This window comes from Mytilus californianus, unplaced genomic scaffold (assembly GCF_021869535.1).
Source record: "Mytilus californianus isolate M0D057914Y unplaced genomic scaffold, xbMytCali1.0.p SCAF_5, whole genome shotgun sequence".
Taxonomy (NCBI): domain Eukaryota; kingdom Metazoa; phylum Mollusca; class Bivalvia; order Mytilida; family Mytilidae; genus Mytilus; species Mytilus californianus.
The window spans coordinates 22,816,066-22,841,758 of record NW_026262701.1 but is presented as its reverse complement, the minus strand read 5'-3'; the positions used below and the strand labels follow the sequence as shown (position 1 = coordinate 22,841,758).

General features: G+C 31.4%; 1 protein-coding gene across 6 annotated transcripts in view; it reads left to right on the top strand.

Moving 5' to 3' along the window:
• Positions 1–25,693, top strand: part of LOC127703040 (uncharacterized) — a 925,706-nt gene that overhangs the window by 740,200 nt on the left and 159,813 nt on the right. For 2 of the 6 annotated variants that reach the window (XM_052207427.1, XM_052207428.1), the window contains exons 64-68: positions 4,144–4,170; positions 11,574–11,771; positions 14,229–14,432; positions 17,112–17,144; positions 17,804–17,833. In XM_052207427.1, the coding sequence (XP_052063387.1) occupies positions 4,144–4,170; positions 11,574–11,771; positions 14,229–14,432; positions 17,112–17,144; positions 17,804–17,833 (492 nt within the window). The remainder of the gene's footprint in view (positions 1–4,143; positions 4,171–11,573; positions 11,772–14,228; positions 14,433–17,111; positions 17,145–17,803; positions 17,834–25,693) is intronic. The other 4 variants (XM_052207424.1, XM_052207426.1, XM_052207422.1 and 1 more) reach the window with 2 other exon arrangements.

Genomic DNA, 25,693 nt, shown 5'->3' with positions numbered 1-25,693 from the left:
AAAACTGTCAGTTTAAACAAAAAACAGAAAATCCTATAATTTTGCTGTTAATTTTTTTTATAAAAAAAACATACGTCTGTAGATTCTAGGCTAAATCTTGATCTTTGCATCGTTGAATAGTTTTATGTATAAACAATATCAATAAGAAGATGTGGTATGATTGTCAAAGAAACAATTTCCGCGACAGACCAAAGGACATACAGATGGGTAAAGTCCTTACCTGTTCGTCTAGTTAACTTGATGACCAGACTTTATGACTGCTGGAAGTTAACTTGGGACAGAAAAAAAACAGACATTTAGCGGTTACAGGATTTATGACTGCTCCGATCGGTTCTTGGACAGAATTCATGTTAACTTAAAAAGAAGACTTGATCTGGACTGCTCTGTCGAACCAAGCCTGTTCTTATAAAAGTTAACTTTGGTCTGGTCTGCTCCAAGATAAAGTTAACATGATATAAAGTTAACTAATAAACAGGAATGCTTTGATTGATGAATATCATTAAAATATCATCACACTCATGTATCAACAAATTTAGTAAAAGATATATATCCTTAGGACCGATCAAAAATCAGACCTGACCCAAAACTGGTCTATCAAATAGCAGTCTTGTCTACAGGACAGATTAACAGGTCTGATCTGGTCATGTCCTGTCCACAGGTCTGGTCAAACTGACGAGGGTCTGCAGCAAACCCAAAATTGACGACGTAGGTCTGTTGTGGTAAGGATAAAGTTAACTTGAAGGTCTGCTAAAATTTTCTTAAGTTAACTTTAGTCATAAGGACTGCTCTAAGTTATCTTTTGAAAAGGTTAAGACTGCACCCATATGTAGAAGATAACAACTACGTGCCTCCGTACGGCCTTCAACAATGAGCAAAAGCAATACCGCATAGTAAGCTATAATAGGCCCCGAAATGACAAAGGTATAACAATTTAAACGAGAAAACTAATGGCCTCATGTATGTTCAAAACAATGGAAGAAAAACAAATATGATATATGGCAAGAAACGACAACCAATGAATTACAGGGTCCTGGCTTGGGACAGGGACATACAGAATGTTGCGGGGTTAAACACATGTTCGTTGGCTCCAAACCGTTCCTCTAACCTGGAACAGTGGTGTAACAACACAAAATAACAACAAACTATAAAAATCAGTTTAAAAGGACTTAAAGTCATCAGATCTATACAAAGAACAAAAAACAAAAAAAACAGAAACAGAAAATAAAAAAATGTAAACCTGCAAATACTCAAAGTTACTGAAACGAGTTCCAAGCCAATATCAACTAATGAAAAATTATGTTTCTAATACTAAAATATTAATCAGTTAACATTCAACTTCTAATGTATATAGTATTAAGACGTCATTTACAGTCAAGGAAAATATAGTGTAGCGGGTCAATGGAGAAAAGGGCAGAAACACAAATACACCGAAACCTCTAAATATATAAACCCAAACGAAAACCTAAACTACCTAATTCCCTATCTAGATCTAAAACGAAGGACAACCGACCTCTTTTTTTCGAGAAGTGATTCCTATGTGTCTTAAGATCAAGCCTAAACTCCTATTCGATTATTAATAGTGAACGTGGAGGGTCTTCTTGAGACTGATATCACAAACTTATACCAAACAATTCAGAAGTGGCAAATACTTTATTTTGATACATATATATATTATTACAACACATAACAGTAGCAAATATTTGAGATCAAAATTACACAATGTAGTCAAGCTCAAGACCAATAAAAAGAACTTGCAAATTTATCAATACTAAGTACATCTTAAGTGAATTTCTAGACAGTTGCCTAGGGTATCTTTCAAAAGATTGATTCAAATACTATATAAATACTTATAAAGAGTAAAACAATATCTGCTATGATTTTCTCTCATTTTTTGAAAATACGAGCAGATATGGGACAAAATATTGGATACTCATTTATCAAAAGTACATCCGACCTCACGGGACATAATATTAGATATTCATGTATTAAAAGTACATCTTACCTCACACTAATTATAGTAAGATTTAATTTAATAAAATATGATGTGCTATGAAATGAAGAGGAAAATTTACTTCAGACAGTGTAATAGCTTCCACTGGCTAAAAACTAGTGTCTAAAATTGTCCAAACTTGATTATTACAAGATTTCCTTAACTGGTAGTTCAATGATTCAGTGAAAGCTTTGATATAAGTTTTAGTAGAGACTTTTTATTAGTTTCCTCTGACTAAAAACGTATGTCTCATCATTTGCCAAACTTGACCTATACAATAAAATGTGAAATTCAGTAAAGTTAATAGAAATCAAGTAAAATTCTATTATACAATCCTTTGTTGAACCTGTGTTTTAGCTCCCTTTGACTAAAAACGATTGTCTCAAATTGTAACCAAAAGAAATTGACAAAAGTCTTGACACATACCACACTTTTCTTTTATTTACACATCTCAAGCGTTTTGACTCAAAAGTTTTGTTCCATTGTCAAGAGACTTTTACAAGATTTTTTATTAAAATGTGTAACATTAGAGATTCATTGTTGAACAAATTTATTTATATTTGTATTTATATTATTATTTTAATCGTATTGATTCGATTTTTACTTCAGGTGAAAATGAAAAACGACCTGCAAAACCAGAAGGTAAGAAACATGTATTTATAAAAACAGCCATGTATTAACGCCATTCTCTTGTGTATGTTACTACATGATGCATGGATGAATGGAACTGAAGTATTGATTTGAAAAATATAGATACATAACATTAAATAATCCTTTCTATAACAAAGTATAAGAATTGAAAACGAAAAATAATATAAAGGGAATCACAAATTCTAAAAATGAATCTCAATTAACGCGTATTCGGTTTAACGTACGGTGACCTATAGTTGTTAACTTCTATGTCCTTTGGTCTCTGGTGGAGAGTTGTCTCATTGGAAATCCAACCACAATTTTTTATTTTTATATAAACGGGTGTGTCGGAATAAAAGTAAGTATAACCTAAATGACATATTTTTGTTCGTCTGCTCATTTGTGCGATTCAAAATGAGGAAACATGCTATTGACAAATCTGCATGAATGTAAACTTGAAAACTAATACATGTATATTGTACATGCGTTAAAAACTGAAATGAGCAAAAAGAAATAAATAGAAAATACATTAAAGTTTTGTTCCATAGTCAAGAGACTTTTGTAAGATTTGATTTATTAAAGAGGAACGAAAGATACCAGAGGGGCAGTCAAACTCATAGATCGAAAACAAACTGACAACGTCATGGCCAAAAATAAAAAGACAAACAGACAAATAATAGTACAGATGACAGAACATAGAAAACTAAAGACTAAGCAACACGAACCCCACCAAAAACTGGGGGTGATCTCAGGTGCTCCGAAAGGGTCAGCAGATCCTGCTCCACATGTGGCACCCGTCGAGTTGCTTATGTTATTACAAATCCGGTAAATAGTCTAATTCGGTAAGTCACATTCGTGAAAAGGGAAGTTGTGTAACATTACAGATTCATCGTTGAACAATTTTATTTATATTTGTATACATTATTATCATCATCGCAATATTTCGATTCTTTATTTCAGGGGGAAATAAAAAGCCTGTCAAACCAGAAGGTAAGATACATGTATTTATCAAAACAAATGTTTTTTTTTTTGTTTGGTTTTTAAAAGAAATTACAGAATCAAAAACAGTTCGATATCAAAATGATTTAAAATACATAAAAAGACAGATCTAGCAACAAAAAAGACTTAAATGCATATCGATTAAGAAAAAATACCTTTATTTTGATACGTTCATCAACGAAAAAGAACATTAAGAAACCTATAACGTTAAAAGTTTTTACAATTTACCTTGGAATATGTGATATTTGAAATGTTGCGTCCAGTAATTAAACGATGACTAACATATTCTTAGTTCATGTTTTCATTTCAGTGAAAACTACTATATTGTACATGCGTTAAAAAATTGAAATGAGCAAAAAGAGATAAATAGAAAATACATAAAAGTTTTGTTCCATTGTCGAGATACTTTTGTAAGATTTTTTTAATATTAAAATGTGTAACATTACAGATTCATTGTTGAACAAATTTATTTATATTTGTATAGATTATTTTTATAATCGCAATGATTCGATTCTTTATTTCAGGGGAAAATAAAAAACTTAAAGCAGAAGGTAAGATATGTGTAAAAGGCCAACTAACGTGTAGAGCGTTATGAACAAGAAATCATTTGTTTAGTTTTTAAAAAAAATTACAGAATAAAAAAATGTTCGATATCAATATGTTTTAAAATACATAAGCAGACAGATATAGCAGCAAACAAGACTTTAATGCATATCGACTAAGAAAAAAATACCTTTACCAAATGCCTTGATTTTTTACAAGTAGATTTAATTGATTCAGTTTCAAGAATAAGGGGAATGCTCTTGTAGAAATGCATTTCTGACACGTTCATCACGAAAAAAAAAATTTAGAAAGTTTTTTTTTTTTTCAATTTACCTTGGAATATGTTATGTTTGAAACACACATTGCGTCCAGTATTTGGACGTTAAATAACATATTCTTAGTTCATTTTTTCATATCTGTGACTCATGTAAAATCTGAAAAACCACAAGGTATGATATCTTTTTATCAATCAAAGATTTCTAAGTTTTCTTGTAACAATGTGTTTTTTCCATGTTTTATGTAACTCGGTTATTCAAATGAAGCGTAACAACGACAAAAATGTCAACATAATTACATGTTTATTATGAAACTAAATGAAAAAATCGTTATGCAATTGATAAATATAACTTCACAGTACCCAAATTGCACCGAGTACACAAATTGCACACATTTAGTTAAAAAAGCAGCTGGAATCTTCCAAGTTTTCTTAGAGACTGAACAATTTGTATTTTAATTATTTGACATTATGCACGTCTTTCGACAAAGCTAAATATATCTAATTATACACAAAATGTTCACAGTATATATCAACAGATGAAGTTTCCAATGTAAAAAGTAACATCTGCGGAAACGACGTTACCAAAAAATCGGTTTTTAAAAATGAGCAATTAAAATTTTTTTCTGGCATTCATTTCCTAAAAAAATCAATATTATGCATGAACTATTGTTAAATTGTTGGAAATAAAACGAAACATCAGTTATTCGATTTTTACGGTTGCGGATTTAAGCATTAATTGAGTACTCCTCATTACAGAATCATGGATCTTTTGGAGGTGGGTCAACCCAATTTTTCTGTAATTCAATATAGATTCAAAATTAAATTAATATCCTATGGCACGCCGTCTCGTCAAGCAATTGGATATATTAGTGTTTATTGAAAATGAGTAGCCTCTTAATAAGCTTGTCTTTTAATTTCGACCACTTAAGTCCCATAACTCTGGAACAACAACTCTGTAATATTTAAAAGAATAGACATAAAGGGCCATAAGTCGATGAAGGACGGAAAACATCAAGGCCAAAAAGAATGGACGAACAGAGAAAAAAAAAACCTACAAAACATGCACAGAAAAATAAAGAAAGTGCAAAATAATCTTCAACAAAAATCATGGGTAAAAGCAGAACTATGAAGAGCAGCCCATTTAAGCCAATCAGGTCCAAAGGGCAAATGTGATCTATTGGCTTCACTGGGCTCCGTCGTCTGTTGTCGATAGTTAACCGCTAATTACGCATTTCCTATTTTGTACTTTAAATAAGCCTGAAGCAAATTGGTAAGAAACAACGTCTCATTTCTATTAAATGATTAATGAATTTCCACTATTGTCTTTTAGACAAAAAAGGTTGAAAAATTGCATGTCATTTACCCTTAGGCATACTTTTCACATTTTCCGCTCTACAGTTAGTGAATGAAGATAACTCCAAAATACATAGAAACAATAACCCTTTTACAAATGCAAACTTGAAACCAGTTGTTTCCAGTATTTCAAAGCAAGAATTTGAATAAGTGACTATCGACATGCTTTTACAGACAAGGAAATGCTCACCAAAATATTTAAGCATGACAAGATAAATGTCGCATTTAAACGTATATTTTGGTTTGGTAACCAGGTCTGATCAGTTAGTGACAAAATGTATGTAATTGGATAAAATATTAATGGAGCATTGTGTCATTGTTCAACTTATCCGTGTCATTTGAAATTTCCATAAGTATGAATTACTTATGCATAATTATCTAAATGTTTCTTCAATAATTTTTGTTTATCAAAATTAAAAATTAATCATAACAATTCAACGCAACTCTGAAACACTGAATCAGAAAAATTTGAAAATATTAACTGGTTTATAAATTGTATATAAAAGGAGACGTGATGTTCATGTAGAGAGTCGGCATTTTATTTATCGCTATTTTACTCATAATTTGATTGCTAAAACGAGTACATTCAACAATGATCATAACTTTATCATCAAGAATATACTATGTAAACTTTTTTATAATTTATTTTGAAATGAGCTTTTCAAGTAATTTAACACCAACCATGTGCAAATGTTATTTTTTTAATTCTGAAATTGAAAAAAAAGAGTACTGAATTTAAATGTAAGACGTTAAATTTGAGGTGAACTGTATTTAATTTGTTAATAGATATTAATCAGTATTACGAAGGGGATATTTCAAAGGAGACTAAAGTGAGGAGAAATTTCTCAAGACTTTTAAAAGGCAAACGAGTATCCGAGTATTCAAATTGTACTCGAGTGCTCAGTCTTCCGAGTGAGTACTTGTTGCCATCCCTCTCCCCCCAAAAAAGAAGTAATATCTGCAAAACCAAAAGGTAAGATACTAGTTTCTATCATTGATTCATATATTTCACTTCTGCCATTTTGTATTGAAAACGACGATATTGTAAATGCGTTTACAAAAATTAAAGTAATCAAGAAGAAATAGATATAAAATTTATTAAAAGACTGAATTTACAAAAATGAAGAGTATAGTGTACATCGATTAAGGGCTATTCCAGTAAAAATTATCCGGGGGGGGGGGGGGGGGGAGGAGGGAGGGAGTGGTGTGTGGAATGGTACTTATTTTTTGTACCCCCCATTTATGGAAAAGATTAAAAAAATACACTCCCACCTAGAATATGTATTTTCTTCCAAGACCCCCTACCTAGAGAAAAAAATTAAAAATTCCTGTATGACAAAGCTGTTATCTAACATATCTAATTTCTGATCAAAATCCGACAATGTGTACCTAGCTTTGTTGCTATTAAAATATAAAATTAAACATGTAACAGTTGTAACAATGGTATGGAGCAGCAGAGGACAGATGCAAGACGGAGGCAATAGCTCTAAGTGACCTAAGAAGGGCGTGCGATTTTAATTATGGCCCATTTTAGTTTTGAAGCTGTCAATGACATTTTCAGGTACGACGTATTCTTCAGGTGGGGAAACTGGTTGGCACCAACCATTCGATGTTTCAGAGTTTGGGCCTGGGAGTTTAGTTCGAGCCATAAAATATTTTTGTGTGGAATGGTACTTATTTTTTGTACCCCCCATTTATGGAAAAGATTAAAAAAATATACTCCCACCTAGAATATGTATTTTCTTCCAAGACCCCCTACCTAGAGAACAAAATTAAAAGTTCGTGTATGACAAAGCTGTTATCTAACATATCTAATTTCTGATAAAAATCCGACAATGTGTACCTAGTTTTGTTGCTATTAAAATATAAAATTAAACATGTAACAGTTGTAACAATGGTATGGAGCAGCAGAGGACAGATGCAACACGGAGGCAATAGCTCTAAGTGACCTAAAAAGGGGGTGCGATTTTAATTATGGCCCATTTTAGTTTTGAAGCTGTCAATAACATTTTCAGGTACGACGTATTCTTCAGGTGGGGAAACTGGTTGGCACCAACCATTCGATGTTTCAGAGTTTGGGCCTGTTAGTTTAGTTCGAGCCATAAAATATTTTTGTGTGGAATGGTACTTATTTTTTGTACCCCCCATTTATGGAAAAGATTAAAAAAATATACTCCCACCTAGAATATGTATTTTCTTCCAAGACCCCCTACCTAGAGAACAAAATTAAAAGTTCGTGTATGACAAAGCTGTTATCTAACATATCTAATTTCTGATAAAAATCCGACAATGTGTACCTAGCTTTGTTGCTATTAAAATATAAAATTAAACATGTAACAGTTGTAACAATGGTATGGAGCAGCAGAGGACAGATGCAACACGGAGGCAATAGCTCTAAGTGACCTAAAAAGGGGGTGCGATTTTAATTATGGCCCATTTTAGTTTTGAAGCTGTCAATAACATTTTCAGATACGACGTATTCTTCAGGTGGGGAAACTGGTTGGCACCAACCATTCGATGTTTCAGAGTTTGGGCCTGTTAGTTTAGTTCGAGCCATAAAATATTTTTGGTAGGCACAATATATATTTTTTTTTTTTTTTTTTTTTGTATTTCTAATATACATTTTTTTTTCAATAGGCAAATGTTGGGCAAGATGATATACTCTCCTGTGTATCAAAGCCAGGTTTTCCCGCAAAATTAGGGGTTTTTTTCATTGAAAATTTACAATGCCACCCACGCAACATGCGCAATAAAAATCTAATTGTCTCTGCCAAACATAAATATTTTTCTAGGGATCGCATAGTTTGGATTCACCCACACATATTTTTGTGGGGAGACGGCATACAAGGGAGAGTGGATACTTGAAGTTATTATAAATTGTATTCAACAAAATATTATTTTGACATCAGGGAGAAGTGGGGATCCATATAATGCTTTTCATGCAATACCTGTAAATTTAGAAGTTTTATAATTTCAAGGAGCTTCCTTTCAAAACAAATTTAGAGTTAATTTCAGTTACCTGAAAACCCACAGTGAGTCTTGCAGAATGTCAAAGCCATATGACAAACAAGTCTGTTCAGACTAGTACAATTCATATTAATATAAAATGACAATATAATAACACCCTCCCCCCTCCCCCCTAAAAAAAATGCATAATAAAAATAAATGTATGTAAAGTAAGTATAAGTATTTGCAGTTTCACTCTTTCCTCAGATAGTATGCATTATCTAAATAAATTTAAATGGCACTCCAATCTCAGCTGTTCAGTGAAGTCATTAATTTAGGGATTTCCCATATTTTCCCGCCAAAAAGCACATGGCTCCCAACAATGTAAACACACAATTTTTGGATGTGACCCTGACTTGTTTGCAGGATTACTGTTTCTATTAATTTAATTTGGATATAGATATTCAATTTAAGGTACAGCCAAGCATTTGCAATTACAGTTTGCATATGATTTTTTATTTTCTATTTGAAGAAACTTGGTTATACGATGTTCGCCTTGTTCAACCATGTGAATGTAAATAAATGTGAATGGGTAAACCCCGAGGATTTGTATGTTGTTCATTGAAGATGGGAGTACAGGATAATTTTTTCTTAGAGTAGCAGGAGCATTGAGCACTGTGTCAGGATCGGGGAGATAACTCCGACTCCGAGAGATAACTCTTCCTGCTTCCGGCTCGTCGCGTTTGACAGGAACACAAACGGACGCTTAAAATAAGTGGTCTGCATACCGTTTTTGCATTCAGACGACCTTTTCATGAGAATATTCCTTCAAAACAGGGGGTACAATATGTTTAACCTATCATTCAGAAACCCCCTACCAACAGAAATGAATTTAAATTGGGACCACCACCCTCCAGAATACAATAATGTTGAGAACCCCATACCTATGGACAAATATATCGTCGGCGTTCCGCCCCTCCTAGGTGAATTTTAATTGAATAGCCCTAAGATAAGGCCTGTACCAAATCTCTAAATTTGTTACAAGTAAAATTCATTTATTTTGTTACAAGAATTATGGTAACGCTCTTGTAGAAATGAGTTTTTGATACGTCCATCAACGAAATAAGGACATTAAGAAATCACGTTGTCTGTCTCACCTGTCCGATCATATCTTGATTTACTGAGATTAACTTCAAATGCGATCCAACGTTTTGACGTGCCTAAGTTGTAAATAAGTGGTAATGTATATTGTGCTTGTATGCTTCTTGTTTATACTTTTTTTTCCATTTTACTAATACAACTACTATGGTCAACAGTTTCCTTACAAGCAGGTTTTAAATTAATAACATTGGCAGAACGGCTTTATCTAAAGTAGAATAAAAGATACATACTATGACAAACGAGACGATTTTAAATTTGAAATTATCAATTTCCCCCACTGCTGTACTTCTACTTTTGACATTTTTACCTATTATGTCTGTTTGTTTTGTTCACACATTTTTATCAATATAATGGAATTTTTTATGCGACTATCATACAAGTGAGAGGTTTAGCTAGCTATAAAACCAGGTTTAATCCACCATTTTCTACATAAAAAAATGCCTGTACCAAGTGAGGAATATGACAGTAATTTTCCATTCGTTTGATGTGTTTGAGCTTTTGCTTTTGCCATTTTATAAGGGACTTTCCGATTTGAATTTTCGTTGGAGTTCGGTATTTTTGTTAATTTACTTTTTGTTCGCATGTGTTGAGAAATAAAATGAGCACGATATAATTAGATATAATTCCATCCAAGTATTTATTTGTTAGTAAGCGTGTGTAAGATTCAAATCAACGCTTCTCGTCAGTTCAATTTGGGTACTGTGACGTTATATTCATCAATTGCATAACGATTTTTTCATTAGTTGTTAAAAATACATAATTATATGACATTTTTGTCATTGTTACGCTTAATGTGTATATCCAAGTAATAGAAAACATGGAAAAAGCACATTGTTACAAGAAAACCTCGAAATCTGTGATTGGTCAAAAGATATTATACATTGAGGTCACTGAAATGAAAACATGAATTAAGAATGTGTTACTTATCGTTCAAATACAAGACGCAATATTTCAAATTAACATATTCCAAGAATTTAAAAAAAATGTTTTAACATTATAGGTTAAAGTGTTTTCCTTTTTCTTTGGTAAAGTGTTACACTGAGTACAAAAATTGCACCCAAAAGCAAAAATAGCAGCAGCAGTCTTACAAGTTTTTTTAGAAACTTAACAATTTGTATTTTTTATGATTTGACATTATGCACGTTTTTCGACATAGCTAAATACATTTAAATATACACAAAACGTTCACAGTGAATATCAAAAAATGAAGTATCCACTGGAAAAGGTAAAATCTACTGAAAAGTCGCGCTACGACGTCCACAAAATGTCAACTTGAGCAACTCAAATATGTGACAGGCATCCATTTCTTCTTGCTCGAAGGGTAGGCATTTCTTGAACCACATGTGGAACCCATCGTGTTGCTCATGTAAGTACAAACCCATTGATAAGTCTTATTCTGTAGGTCTCATTCTGTAAAAAGAAGATGGGATAATGGTTACGACAATCGAAACATATCATCGTCATATGTGAAACAAATGTTCAATGACGATCAACCAACTCTTCAGTAACGATTTCAACTTATACACTTAGAACTCTTGATTAAATAGCTACCTTGTAAACAACAACTCTCTATCAAGGACATTATGATGGGAAATGCAAACTCTCGAATATTGTATCTACTGGAAGATTTATATCCATATGTTAATTTGTAAATGTTTATCAATTTTCCCACAGGATATAACTACGCCCTTGGAAAAAAAGCAGCACAGAGTTCAACATTGCATTCAAAATATGCTGCTTCAAAAGCAGTTGATGGAAATGAAAACACGTTTACACTAACAAGGCACGGAAACGATGCATATTGGAGTGTTGATTTGGGAAAAACAGTCAACGTGAAACAGATCAATATCATTAACAGAAAAAAATGCTGTGGTAAGGAGTCAGAAAAATATATTTGTGATAAGATTCAAAAGAATTTCACGTGAGTTAGGTAAGAGTGTTTACTTTTAAACTTTTTAAAAGCAACACTATTTTAGATTTTTTTTTATATGATAATAGGTAAATCATCAAACTATCATCTAAATTATTTTTAGTACTTTTTATGATCTTCAGAAAAAATCTTAACATTATATCATTTAATAATGAAGTGTTGATTCATCGAAAATAACACCTTCAAACAAATTAAAACCATTTACAGAAACGTTGACTGTCGAAAGAAGTCAAATGCTATAAAGTGATAAGATGCACACAGATTTTGTCAGTATATTAATAATTAAATACAATACTGTCTTGGAATAACAATTTCCTAACTGAGCCCTTGTTATAACTTTGCTAGGAAAAATAGTCACATTTAATGAGAGTTCGATTTATTTTGTTTTTGAGATGTCACTCTGTCTAATGTCAAGAACTTAGAAACTAAAAAAAGACTGAAATTTGAAAAGCTGTTTAATGGGCTAATATAGGTGTCAGACCACTAATTTAAAACCCCTATCTATTCAACCAAATTTTGCAATTTTTAGCAGCTTTCTAAATATGTTACCTTAAATTTAACTTAATAGAAAGCAGGTATATCCTGAATTGTACATGTATCAACTTTCTACATGCCCATGTTTAACCAATGTTTAAAGTCGTCTTGTTATGAAATACTACTGTTCGGAAGTCAAGTACTACTAAAAATAACTCCTGGTTTTCTGGAAATCTTAGATATAAATAATAAGATGTGTGTATCCTATGGAGCGCATTAATCTTCAATTTTTAATACAAACTCATGGACAAGTAAATTTTTGCTCAAAATGGTCTACATATATTTTTCTTTCACTAAAAGTTTCATTTCTGCAAGTTTGTTGATTAGTTTAAGTAAACAATGACATTATAAGCACTATTTTTTGTCAGGGAAGAGCTACCTTTACATATGTTTCAAATTGAAGTGAATGTATTGGTGGTCTGCCACCTATAAGGAATTACAACCTTTCTTCGATATATTGTCATATATTTTAAGTGAATGACAACGTGAAACAGATCAATATCATTAACAGAAAAAAATGCTGTGGTAAGGAGTCAGAAAAATACATTTGAGGACGATACATGTTGATTTTCAGGTCATTTGATCAACAATGAAGGTCATTCTTGCTAAGAATTGATTTCCATAAGACGATATTACTGTCTTAAATGTAGGAAAGGGGTATTAGAGCTAGCTCACTAACTTTTTTCTAAAATGTTATTTGTACGCGTCCTAAATACGCCTGAAATAGTTTCCACCGGATGTTAAATAACCAACCATAAATCAACCAATGAACAGTCATAATAACGCTTCTCTGAAAGTTCTTGACTTTTCAGTTGTTTCTTAAAAAGAAACATGGATAGAGAACTGCAAAAAAAATCGTATTTTTCATTTGTGAAAATACACGCTTCTGCTAAGGGAGAGGCATATTTGGTTCTTAAATTCCAGGTTATTCATTTCAGCAATTAAAGTATAAATTTGATGAGAGAAAAAAATGTTAAATCTCTCATGAATAGAAATTTTACAAGTTCTGACATTTAACAACAGCAATGATGTCATATATGACGACACAAATGAGCAATCGCACGATAAAACTCATAGTTTTGACTAAATTTTGGAAAATGTTTACAGATTTTGCCTTTGACAACTTTCGCCACATGCATGAACCACCGTAATTATCTGTTAGGATGTGTGTCTTGTCAATTGCCATATTTTTATGACCAATTCATTTTGGTGGACGTGTGTGGCCAGTGTTTTTCAACAGGAAATATACCTTAACTGGGTGTTAAACGGGGAAAAAAATTGTTAAGATATGATACCACAGTCTAATTTAAAGCTAAGTTTAGCCTTTTCGTTGCCCTTCCGCTTTGAAGAAGTCATAAAAGTTTTAATTCTTTTGGCCAAAAACAGACATTAAGCCCACTATTGCTTTTGTTAAATAGAGCAAATGACTTTATTCTAATGGGATCGTTCTTCTTGATAAAGACTTCTATTTTTTTTTTAAATTGTAAAATTGTCTGCTTTGTTTTCAGCCTTCATAATGAATAATGTACCTGTACAATCAAGAATCTTTTCTAGGTATATTTATTTTTCAAATAAAACATAGGAAAAATCAACTATATTATAACCTGGTAATCGAATACAGCTTTTCAGAATCTGGTATCAATTTTCCTGTTGATGAACAATGGGATGAATATACTTTACGAAAAATAAAAGAAAATTGGTTTTGAAGTAAAATTTGTTCGATACTGAAATGTGTTTCATTACAAAGAGTGTGCAAGCTATATTGAATGCAATCGGTGATATGATGATTGGCACAGACAGATTGAAGTCTTAGAATTCCATTTTTGAACAATTGATATAGACACTTGATATTGATATCTTTTCAGGCAATCGGCTGAGGAATATAGCGGTTAGAGTTGGACAAAATCGTCATCAGATGAAACTTTGTAGTAATTTCAAAGGACCTGGTAAGGCTGGACAAGTAATAATGTTAACATGCAAGAGCCCAATCTCAGGCCGCCATGTGAAACTTTTGAGAAGCGGTAAAGGTTATCTCAGTTTGGCAGAAGTTCAAGTGATAGGCCATACAGGTAAACATTTAGATATATTTTTTTTAAACTAGCTTCTTTCTGGTTGTATGCTTGTACTGAATTTCGTTTCTATTAAAAAAACTGTCAGTTTAAACAAAAAACAGAAAATCCTATAATTTTGCTGTTAATTTTTTTTATAAAAAAAACATACGTCTGTAGATTCTAAGCTAAATATTGATCTTTGCATCGTTGAATAGTTTTATGTATAAACAATATCAATAAGAAGATGTGGTATGATTGTCAAAGAAACAATTTCCGCGACAGACCAAAGGACATACAGATGGGTAAAGTCCTTACCTGTTCGTCTAGTTAACTTGATGACCAGACTTTATGACTGCTGGAAGTTAACTTGGGACAGAAAAAAAACAGACATTTAGCGGTTACAGGATTTATGACTGCTCCGATCGGTTCTTGGACAGAATTCATGTTAACTTAAAAAGAAGACTTGATCTGGACTGCTCTGTCGAACCAAGCCTGTTCTTATAAAAGTTAACTTTGGTCTGGTCTGCTCCAAGATAAAGTTAACATGATATAAAGTTAACTAGTAAACAGGAATGCTTTGATTGATGAATATCATTAAAATATCATCACACTCATGTATCAACAAATTTAGTAAAAGATATATATCCTTAGGACCGATCAAAAATCAGACCTGACCCAAAACTGGTCTATCAAATAGCAGTCTTGTCTACAGGACAGATTAACAGGTCTGATCTGGTCATGTCCTGTCCACAGGTCTGGTCAAACTGACGAGGGTCTGCAGCAAACCCAAAATTGACGACGTAGGTCTGTTGTGGTAAGGATAAAGTTAACTTGAAGGTCTGCTAAAATTTTCTTAAGTTAACTTTAGTCATAAGGACTGCTCTAAGTTATCTTTTGATAAGGTTAAGACTGCACCCATATGTAGAAGATAACAACTACGTGCCTCCGTACGGCCTTCAACAATGAGCAAAAGCAATACCGCATAGTAAGCTATAATAGGCCCCGAAATGACAAAGGTATAACAATTTAAACGAGAAAACTAATGGCCTCATGTATGTACAAAACAGTGGAAGAAAAACAAATATGATATATGGCAAACAAACGACAACCAATGAATTACAGGGTCCTGGCTTGGGACAGGGACATACAGAATGTTGCGGGGTTAAACACATGTTCGTTGGCTCCAAACCGTTCCTCTAACCTGGAACAGTGGTGTAACAACACAAAATAACAACAAACTATAAAAATCAGTTTAAAAGGACTTAAAGTCATCAGATCTATACAAAGAACAAAAAACAAAAAAAAACAGAAACAGAAAATAAAAAAATGTAAACCTGCAAATACTCAAAGTTACTGAAACGAGTTCCAAGCCAATATCAACTAATGAAAAATTATGTTTCTAATACTAAAATATTAATCAGTTAACATTCAACTTCTAATGTATATAGTATTAAGACGTCATTTACAGTCAAGGAAAATATAGTGTAGCGGGTCAATGGAGAAAAGGGCAGAAACACAAATACACCGAAACCTCTAAATATATAAACCCAAACGAAAACCTAAACTACCTAATTCCCTATCTAGATCTAAAACGAAGGACAACCGACCTCTTTTTTTCGAGAAGTGATTCCTATGTGTCTTAAGATCAAGCCTAAACTCCTATTCGATTATTAATAGTGAACGTGGAGGGTCTTCTTGAGACTGATATCACAAACTTATACCAAACAATTCAGAAGTGGCAAATACTTTATTTTGATACATATATATATTATTACAACACATAACAGTAGCAAATATTTGAGATCAAAATTACACAATGTAGTCAAGCTCAAGACCAATAAAAACAACTTGCAAATTTATCAATACTAAGTACATCTTAAGTGAATTTCTAGACAGTTGCCTAGGGTATCTTTCAAAAGATTGATTCAAATACTATATAAATACTTATAAAGAGTAAAACAATATCTGCTATGATTTTCTCTCATTTTTTGAAAATACGAGCAGATATGGGACAAAATATTGGATACTCATTTATCAAAAGTACATCCGACCTCACGGGACATAATATTAGATATTCATGTATTAAAAGTACATCTTACCTCACACTAATTATAGTAAGATTTAATTTAATAAAATATGATGTGCTATGAAATGAAGAGGAAAATTTACTTCAGACAGTGTAATAGCTTCCACTGGCTAAAAACTAGTGTCTAAAATTGTCCAAACTTGATTATTACAAGATTTCCTGAACTGGTAGTTCAATGATTCAGTGAAAGCTTTGATATAAGTTTTAGTAGAGACTTTTTATTAGTTTCCTCTGACTAAAAACGTATGTCTCATCATTTGCCAAACTTGACCTATACAATAAAATGTGAAATTCAGTAAAGTTAATAGAAATCAAGTAAAATTCTATTATACAATCCTTTGTTGAACCTGTGTTTTAGCTCCCTTTGACTAAAAAAGATTGTCTCAAATTGTAACCAAAAGAAGTTGACAAAAGTCTTGACACATACCACACTTTTCTTTTATTTACACATCTCAAGCGTTTTGACTCAAAAGTTTTGTTCCATTGTCAAGAGACTTTATAAGATTTTTTTATTAAAATGTGTAACATTAGAGATTCCTTGTTGAACAAATTTATTTATATTTGGATATATATTATTATTTTAATCGTATTGATTCGATTTTTTACTTCAGGTGAAAATGAAAAACGACCTACAAAACCAGAAGGTAAGAAACATGTATTTATGAAAACAACCATGTATTAACGCCATTCTCTTGTGTATGTTACTACATGATGCATGGATGAATGGAACTGAAGTATTGATTTGAAAAATATAGATACATAACATTAAATAATCCTTTCTATAACAAAGTATAAGAATTGAAAACGAAAAATTATAAAGGGAATCACAAATTCTAAAAATGAATCTATATTAACGCGTATTCGGTTTAACGTACAATGACCTATAGTTGTTAACTTCTATGTCCTTTGGTCTCTGGTGGAGAGTTGTCTCATTGGAAATCCAACCACAATTTTTTATTTTTATATAAACGTGTGTGTCGGAATAAAAGTAAGTATAACCTAAATGACATATTTTTGTTCGTCTGCTCATTTGTGCGACTCAAAATGAGGAAACATGCTATTGACAAATCTGCATGAATGTAAACTTGAAAACTAATACATGTATATTGTACATGCGTTAAAAACTGAAATGAGCAAAAAGAAATAAATAGAAAATACATTAAAGTTTTGTTCCATAGTCAAGAGACTTTTGTAAGATTTGATTTATTAAAATGTGTAACATTACAGATTCATCGTTGAACACATTTATTTATATTTGTATACATTATTATCATCATCGCAATGGTTCGACTCTTTATTTCAGGGGGAAATAAAAAACCTGTCAAACCAGAAGGTAAGATACATGTATTTATCAAAACAAATGGGTTTTTTTTTTTTGTAGGCCAGCTAACGTGTTAAGCGTTTTAAACAAGACATCATTTGTTTAGTTTTTAAAAGAAATTAAAAAATCAAAAACGGTTCGATATCGAAATGTTTTAAAATACATAAAAAGACAGATCTAGCAACAAAAAAGACTTTAATGCATATCGATTAAGAAAAATACCTTTATTTTGATACGTTCATCAACGAAAAAGAACATTAAGAAACCTATAACGTTAAAAGTTTTTACAATTTACCTTGGAATATGTGATATTTGAAATATTGCGTCCAGTATTTAAACGATAACTAACATATTCTTAGTTCATGTTTTCATTTCAGTGAAAACTACTATATTGTACATGCGTTAAAAAATTGAAATGAGCAAAAAGAGATAAATAGAAAATACACAAAAGTTTTGTTCCATTGTCGAGATACATTTGTAAGATTTTTTTAATATTAAAATGTGTAACATTACATCTTCATTGTTGAGCAAATTTATTTATATCTGTATAGATTATTTTTATAATCGCAAAGATTCGATTCTTGGAACCCCCTTTTTTGCTGAAACCAGTGGTTGTCGTTGTTGTAAATTATTTTTTAAGTGTTGTACATCAATCGGGCCGTTAGTTTTCTCGTTTGAATTGTTTGAATTTATATTTGTAATTTTGGGAACTTATATAAATGATTATGCGGTTTGGGTTTCGCTCGTTGTTGAAGGCTGTACGGTGATCTAAAAATCTAAATTGTTTACGTTGTTTTGTCCAAGGTGGAGAGTTGCATTATTGGCAAGCATACCACATCTTCTTACTTTTATTCGTTTAATGATGTAGATCTTCATTAAGCCTAAATAACAAATAATTTTGAAAATGCTCTATTTATAACTATACAACTTTTAATTCTAAATACTTATGTTTATCTAACATAAAATTATTATCAGCGAAGACATATACACACTAAGTCTAAATTCGTCTAAAAACAGAGACATGTGTATATGTAAAAGTGTTTGTTTATGTAAAAAAACCTATGAATATCTACCACCACTGTTGCCAGCTTTAGAGATCGGCTAACACCAGTTGTTCCTCGAGCTTTGAATAAACAAATTCAAACCAAAACATGTACATAAAACGGTAATGTTTAATCACAATCTGTATATATACAAACACTTAAATTGTTATTTCATATTTTGATGAATTTGATTAAATCTATGCCAGTCACGCATGCGCAGCAACATGTATTCTTCCATATTGTGACCTTATTTGACCTAAAAGAAAAAGAAGAAGAAGAAGAAGTCTGGAATTCCCGCTACTTTTCGACGGTCTAAAGATTATAGTGTGTTTTCGATCTAGGTGTTTTCGTTGAAGTCCGCGTTCAAAATCCAAAGCATTTCATTAGTCGGTAGATTTGCAATCTTTCAATTCAGGTCTTCTCATAGGGGTCCGCGTTCATGTTTCAATATGATAGACTATATTGTAAGTTTTCTATCCGAGTTAACAAAATAAAATTTGAGCTATATAATAGTGCCTCATTTTTAAGGGATTAAAATTTTATAAAATAAATTTATCTATTTCTCCATATACATTTTTTGTTAAAATACCCCTTTTCACCTTTTTTTGTCTTTTGGAAAATGTTTTTTTTTTGTGAATTATTTAGACCCCTATATCAAGAATTTTGTTTTGCATGTATACGCATGAAAATTTCGGTTTTTATCCAACGTAATCCTAGGTTTGAACGTTGTTTTCAATTTAGACTTTTAAAATATGTAATATGGTTCGTCAGTAGTTATATTTATGACAACTTATAATTAATGGTAGATGTGTAAATATTGACACCTGTGTGTATGGGTTAATATTATAGATTAACTGGTAGAATATTCTGATCAGGAAAGAAATTACAAACTAAAAATGGTCGGGTTGTTGTCTCTTTGACACATTCCCCATTTCCATTCTCAATTTTAAAGTCTGTTTAAGGAATATGTACAAATAAATGTTAAGTGGCAAGTAGTACCGATACGCATGTCTTCATAATACAACTCTCGCATTACCATGTCTTGCATTTTTTTTTTATATTTCGAAACTGTCTCTTTTGTGAATTTATTCAACAACAAACTTTTTTCATACAAGATTTGTTTTTAGAACTGAATGTCGCATTTTGTTCTTATGTTGAAAAGAAACCAACAAATGTTTTGTTTTAAAAGATCCTGACCCTCTCCCCCTCCCCCTCTTCAACAAAAAAAGAAAGAAAGATTGGATTGGCATTGTCTAGTATATAATTTTAAATAAAATGCTCCTGTATTTTTATGAGAAATACTTTATAACACAATCTGGGACTTGTACATCTATTAGTTCAGGCATATGCATACAGTAATGCATGTATACGCATGAGTTTCTCGCTACATTGATTACCCATCGGTGGCCTTCGGCTGTTGTCTGCTCTATGGTCGGGTTGTTGTCCCTTTGACACATTCCCCATTTCCATTCTCAATTTTAGTTATATACGACGGTATATTTTTCCTTTTCCAAATACCATGTACATGTACATATATGAGGCTATGAAAGGATCATCATTTATGTGTAAATAAATGGGGTTTATAGAAATAAAGTAATGATATAAGCACTTCAGATAACAGAATAAAGAGATGAAAATATAAAGAATAGATTAATTGATTTATGGTTGCTTAACGCCCAGTGACAAATAGTTCATGCATGGTTAGGACGAATAAAATCGGCATAATAATAAAGAATAGAGTGGAATGGTGAATTTTTTAATGACATAGAAGTATTGAAACTATTATCTGACACTCTTCATCTATAACCAACTACACTCGCATATATACATCTCTAAATTAAATATATAATTTCGTTTACTGGTGACTCTCAACCCCGGACATTAAGGTTTTGGAACCGCCCCTGCTTCTTGTCATCTATTTTAACATCTTTTTCATGATATTTTATATGAATATTGCTAAATACAAACAAAAAAAAGTGTGCTAACTATTCTACAATTATCTACTTCTTCATTTCTAGTAAAGCTGTATGTTGGTTTGGAGACAGATAAAAATTACCATGTGTTGGTTTATATTTCGGTGTATAAAAATGTTTAATAATGATATATAGTGACATGTGTAATAGGTTATATATAGTGTATATATCCTGGGACTATTATACTAACAGTATAGTAGTCCCATATACAGACCTTCTAAAATTATAACTGACCATTTTGCCGTGCGTTCATCGTGTATCGAGCGTGTATCGTGCGTGTACCAACCTTGCGCTCATTATTCTTCATTCCGTGTGTTTTCCGTGTAACGTGCGTGCATCGTTCATTCATTCATAACCGTGTACCGTGCGCTCATCAATCATTCATTCTTAATTAACCGTGTTACGTGCGTGACCTCAGAATGTGTATTGCAGTCGCATTCCAATGCGAACTAACGATACTTTTATACATTCTGTTTGTTTTCAAACATTCTTTAGAGTAATACGAATTAAACCAATTTTCTGATAACAAACAAACATGAACAGCAGCATTTTTTACGACGTAAATCATCGATTTCAAAACTTGAATGTTTACATGTGTAATAAAATCAATCCTGTCGATTTCAGCATGCATGTTAAGTGAATGTCAAATTCAGTTCAAAATTCTGAAGCGTAGGACAAATCGTACTCTTCTGTTTCAAATTGAACAGTGTTTTAATATTTGTTTTTACTGTTGAAATTAAATGTTATGTTAAAATAGATAACTATTCACCTTGGGTGATGTATTAATGTTGATCATTCGATTTTTTTTTTTTTTTGCGAACCCGTCTTCAGCTGAATGTGTGATTATAATATTACTACGCGAGCATCAAAGGATTTTAAATCGAAAATAAATGCAAAAAATGTGAGTTTTTGTGTCTTTCAAAGCACAAACAATATACAGAATCAATTGCATGATAAAGACAATAACTGTTTAGTGCCTTTAAATATCAGCTGTATTTGTACTCGGCTCGAAACAGGAGTAATAGCTTGCCAAAGCTCGCATTACACCTGTTTCTTAGCCTCGTACAAATACAGCTGATATTTAAAGACACTAAAAAGTTATTGTCTATATAAGGATACATGTTCTACGTACAAAGAATAACATTCATGATGACATTTCTACAATAGAAAGGCTAAAATTGAAATTTCTGTTGAACTGAGCGAAATGGGGAAACAAATATACTGTTGACCAATTGTTATTTGTTAAAAATATTCTGTCTATTAAAAACAGAAGAGCTTTTGCAAGATTTAGATGTGGGGTAGCTCCACTGAAAATAGAAACTGGAAGGTATGAAAAAACAGAAGTCCACGAGATGACATGTTGTGGAGCTATACTATTGAAGATGAACTTCATGTCTTTTTAAAATGCTCGTTATAGACATATCATGATACATTAAGCTAAACATTTTAACTTATAAATATCAGATAGCGAAAAATTCATATTTTTATTTAACAACGACAATGTTGCTGCAATAGTTGCCAAAAACATCAACAATATTTTATTGAAAAGAAACGGCATTTTATTTCACTAGTTCTTAAAGAAAAAGATGTTTTATTTTCATTTAGTATATGGACAATGTAAATTTTAAATGTAAATGAGTAAAAATGTGTTTATATTTATATATTGTGTCTCAAAAGTCTCTCATTTATCTAATGAAAGATTGGTGCATACAATGCAAATGTTTTTCATGATTTGTTTATTTCTGTGAATCTCATTTTATGTTTGTACGTGGTGAGACTTTAATAACATATTATATCTAAAAATATCAACTTTACTTAAATTTATACATGAGTCAGAAAATTAAAACCAACAGAGTCAGAATTAAATTTTAAAGCTGACAAATGTTTTACCCTCAGCGGGCATTCAATACCATTGACATACTACAGCAAAATCTTGATATACATGCACATATATTTTGGACATCTTATCAGTAATTTCTCTAATATTGAACTATGCTAGATTATTATTATTCGCTTATTTGGCAAATTCATATTCTACTAAGCTATTTTCAATCATTTAAGTTTTGATAAATACCATTACAAACAACATATTTGTCTCAGTTTCCTCAGTGAGGGTATTCCATTGAGAAAATATATACAATAAACAAGGTTGTCGGGTAAATGTGGATTACGGATTAAGATGTTAGATGTCAAACTTGAATTAACAAACTGAGGCGAATTGAACAGGAATGTGTATTTTCTCTTCAACAGTGTTTTTATTCTCTGTTCTATATTTTCATTTAAACTAAACTAAATACGTTTTGACAAATTAAATTAAAATAAACATTATATGTTAACCTTCTAGGATTATTCTAAAAGAATGACGGATTTTATTTTGACCATGGAGGTATTTTTTGTTCCGATACTGAGGATATTTCTTGTCCTTTATGAATCCATATGACAAATTTGACTCCAATAAGGATACATTTTGTCTCATAGAAAAATCGGTATTTTTTATCTAATAGATTTACTTTTCCATTTTTATCGGATATAATAGTTATTTTGAAAAATACAAACTATAATTATTCATTAAAGGTTCGTATGCATATATCAAGATCCAGCAACTTTTGAATAGTATTAAATGATTGCCTTTGTTTTATAGCTCAAAACGGTATTATTTGTTTTGCTTTCCTTTGGTTGAATAATGAAATGTATGTTTCAGAAATGTACACAAGTTCAATTTTAAGCTTTGACTCCTGGTGTAATGTCGTTAACAGTAAAAGACGAAAATCTACACATGTACATCCTTATAAAAAAGAAGATGTGGTATGATTGCCAATGTTCATAATTATATCATAACTATTGTTCTCCCCCTAATGATGAATCTATAATATATGCCACTGGACGTTAAACGATCAACTATTAATTCATCCATCTTATCCTTTTAGTTTTGTGATAATTTGCATATCAAATACATGAAACAACTGCAGATTTGCACTAAAGTCAGAAGTCCGAAAGTATTGCACATATAAAACATATTCCCCATTTCCATTCTCAATTTTAAATAAACTTAAATATGATAAACAAACTGTTTTCAGATCAAAATACATTTGACAAGCGAGTGCGTTGATACAGGTTATACATGTATGCATGTATATACTTGTATGTCAGGTGAGAAGTGACACCAAGTAATATGTATACTAAAATGTTTATCGTCTTCCGAGATACATGAGGGTGTGGGTTGGGGTTTATAGAATTGAAAAGTATTGATAAAAAAAAAAGAATACAGAAATAACCAGACAAATATAAAGAAAAGGGAATGATGAGGTTATAGAATATATGGCATAAAAAAATGATCGGCAAAAGGTATAACGAATAGAAAAAAATTGCCTAAAATGACAGAATACAGAAATAATGAATCCCCATTCAGACCCTCATAATCTGACGTTGACATTTATATCTTAAGGGCAATCATGGCCATACGATACAGATTTAAATGTTCAATGATTTTTTTTTAAGAAAGTTCACATACAAGCTAATTTAAAAATTAGTTTGAATATGTAATAAAAATTATATCTTCATGTAATAGATTTAAAAGTTCGACATTTACTTAAAATTTTGGTTTCTTGGACATTTCTGTCCTTTGAACAGACATGTTAACTTTTTTTGGTTTCAAAAGATAAACATCTGAGGATTTCGGTAAAGAGATTAGGAATATCTTTGTTACAAAATTGGACTCTACATTTGTGTAACATTTCTTTGTTAATGATTATTTTTTGTAAATAAAAATTGATTTTAGAAAAAAAACCGGCATTTTTGTTGTATATTTATTTAATTGAAAAAAAGTTGGTTATTTCTTTATAAAAGTTGGAACGATTAATCTTCATACAGTATCAAGCCAAAAGTCCTTTTTAAAAAGAGGGATCCATATGCTCGTTTTAAGCTAATGGTTAAATCTCGATAAAATGCATCTTTTCCTGATATTTCAGTTTGACGTCGCCTTCAACAACGAGCAAAACCCAAACCACATAATCATTTATAAAAGTTCCCAAAATTACAAATATAAATTCAAACAATTCAAACGAGAAAACTAACGGCCTGATTGATGTACAACACTTATAAAAAATAATATACAACGACAACCACTGGTACCAGCAAAAAAAGGGGGTTCCAACCATATGTCCCAATTAAAAAGAATTTCAGGTCAAACAAACGGGAGTTCTTATATACGGAACAATAACTGGATCCGCCACTGTACAGTCTCCTGACGCGTACGAGTAATAGTATACCTATAGAATAGTCTCAGATTATGGTGTTAAAAATGCTTTTAATTACCTGTGAGTTTTTTATTTATTTTTTATTCCATTAAGTCCTGCAATTTATCGATTGATTAATGAAAATATCATAGCAATTCTTTTAGTTTATCTAATTTAATATACAATTAATTTTATTTAGTTATTTGGATTTAATAACCTCACATTAAAGGGTGCGAAAAAATATATTAATGTAACCGTTTCAAAGTTCAATTTGATCAATTATTGATTGAAGTGAATAAATAAAATTTATTTTCTCGGTGAATAAACTGCAAAGTATACAAATCCTTGTTCTAATATAAATAGTAATAATTTTCATCGGCGAAAAAGAGAGATACATGTACTTTTGTTGTGTTGGAAGAATCGTTCTAAATTCTATTGTTTACTCGGACATCGTAGAGTCTAATTGATTTTTTTTTACCATATTGGACTTCATATTGTGTATTGAATTGAAACATGAACGCGGACTTCGATGAGAACACCTGGATTGAAAGTTTGCAAACATTCCGCCCAATGAAATTCATTTTAATATGTAACGCGGACTTCAACGGGAGCACCTAGATG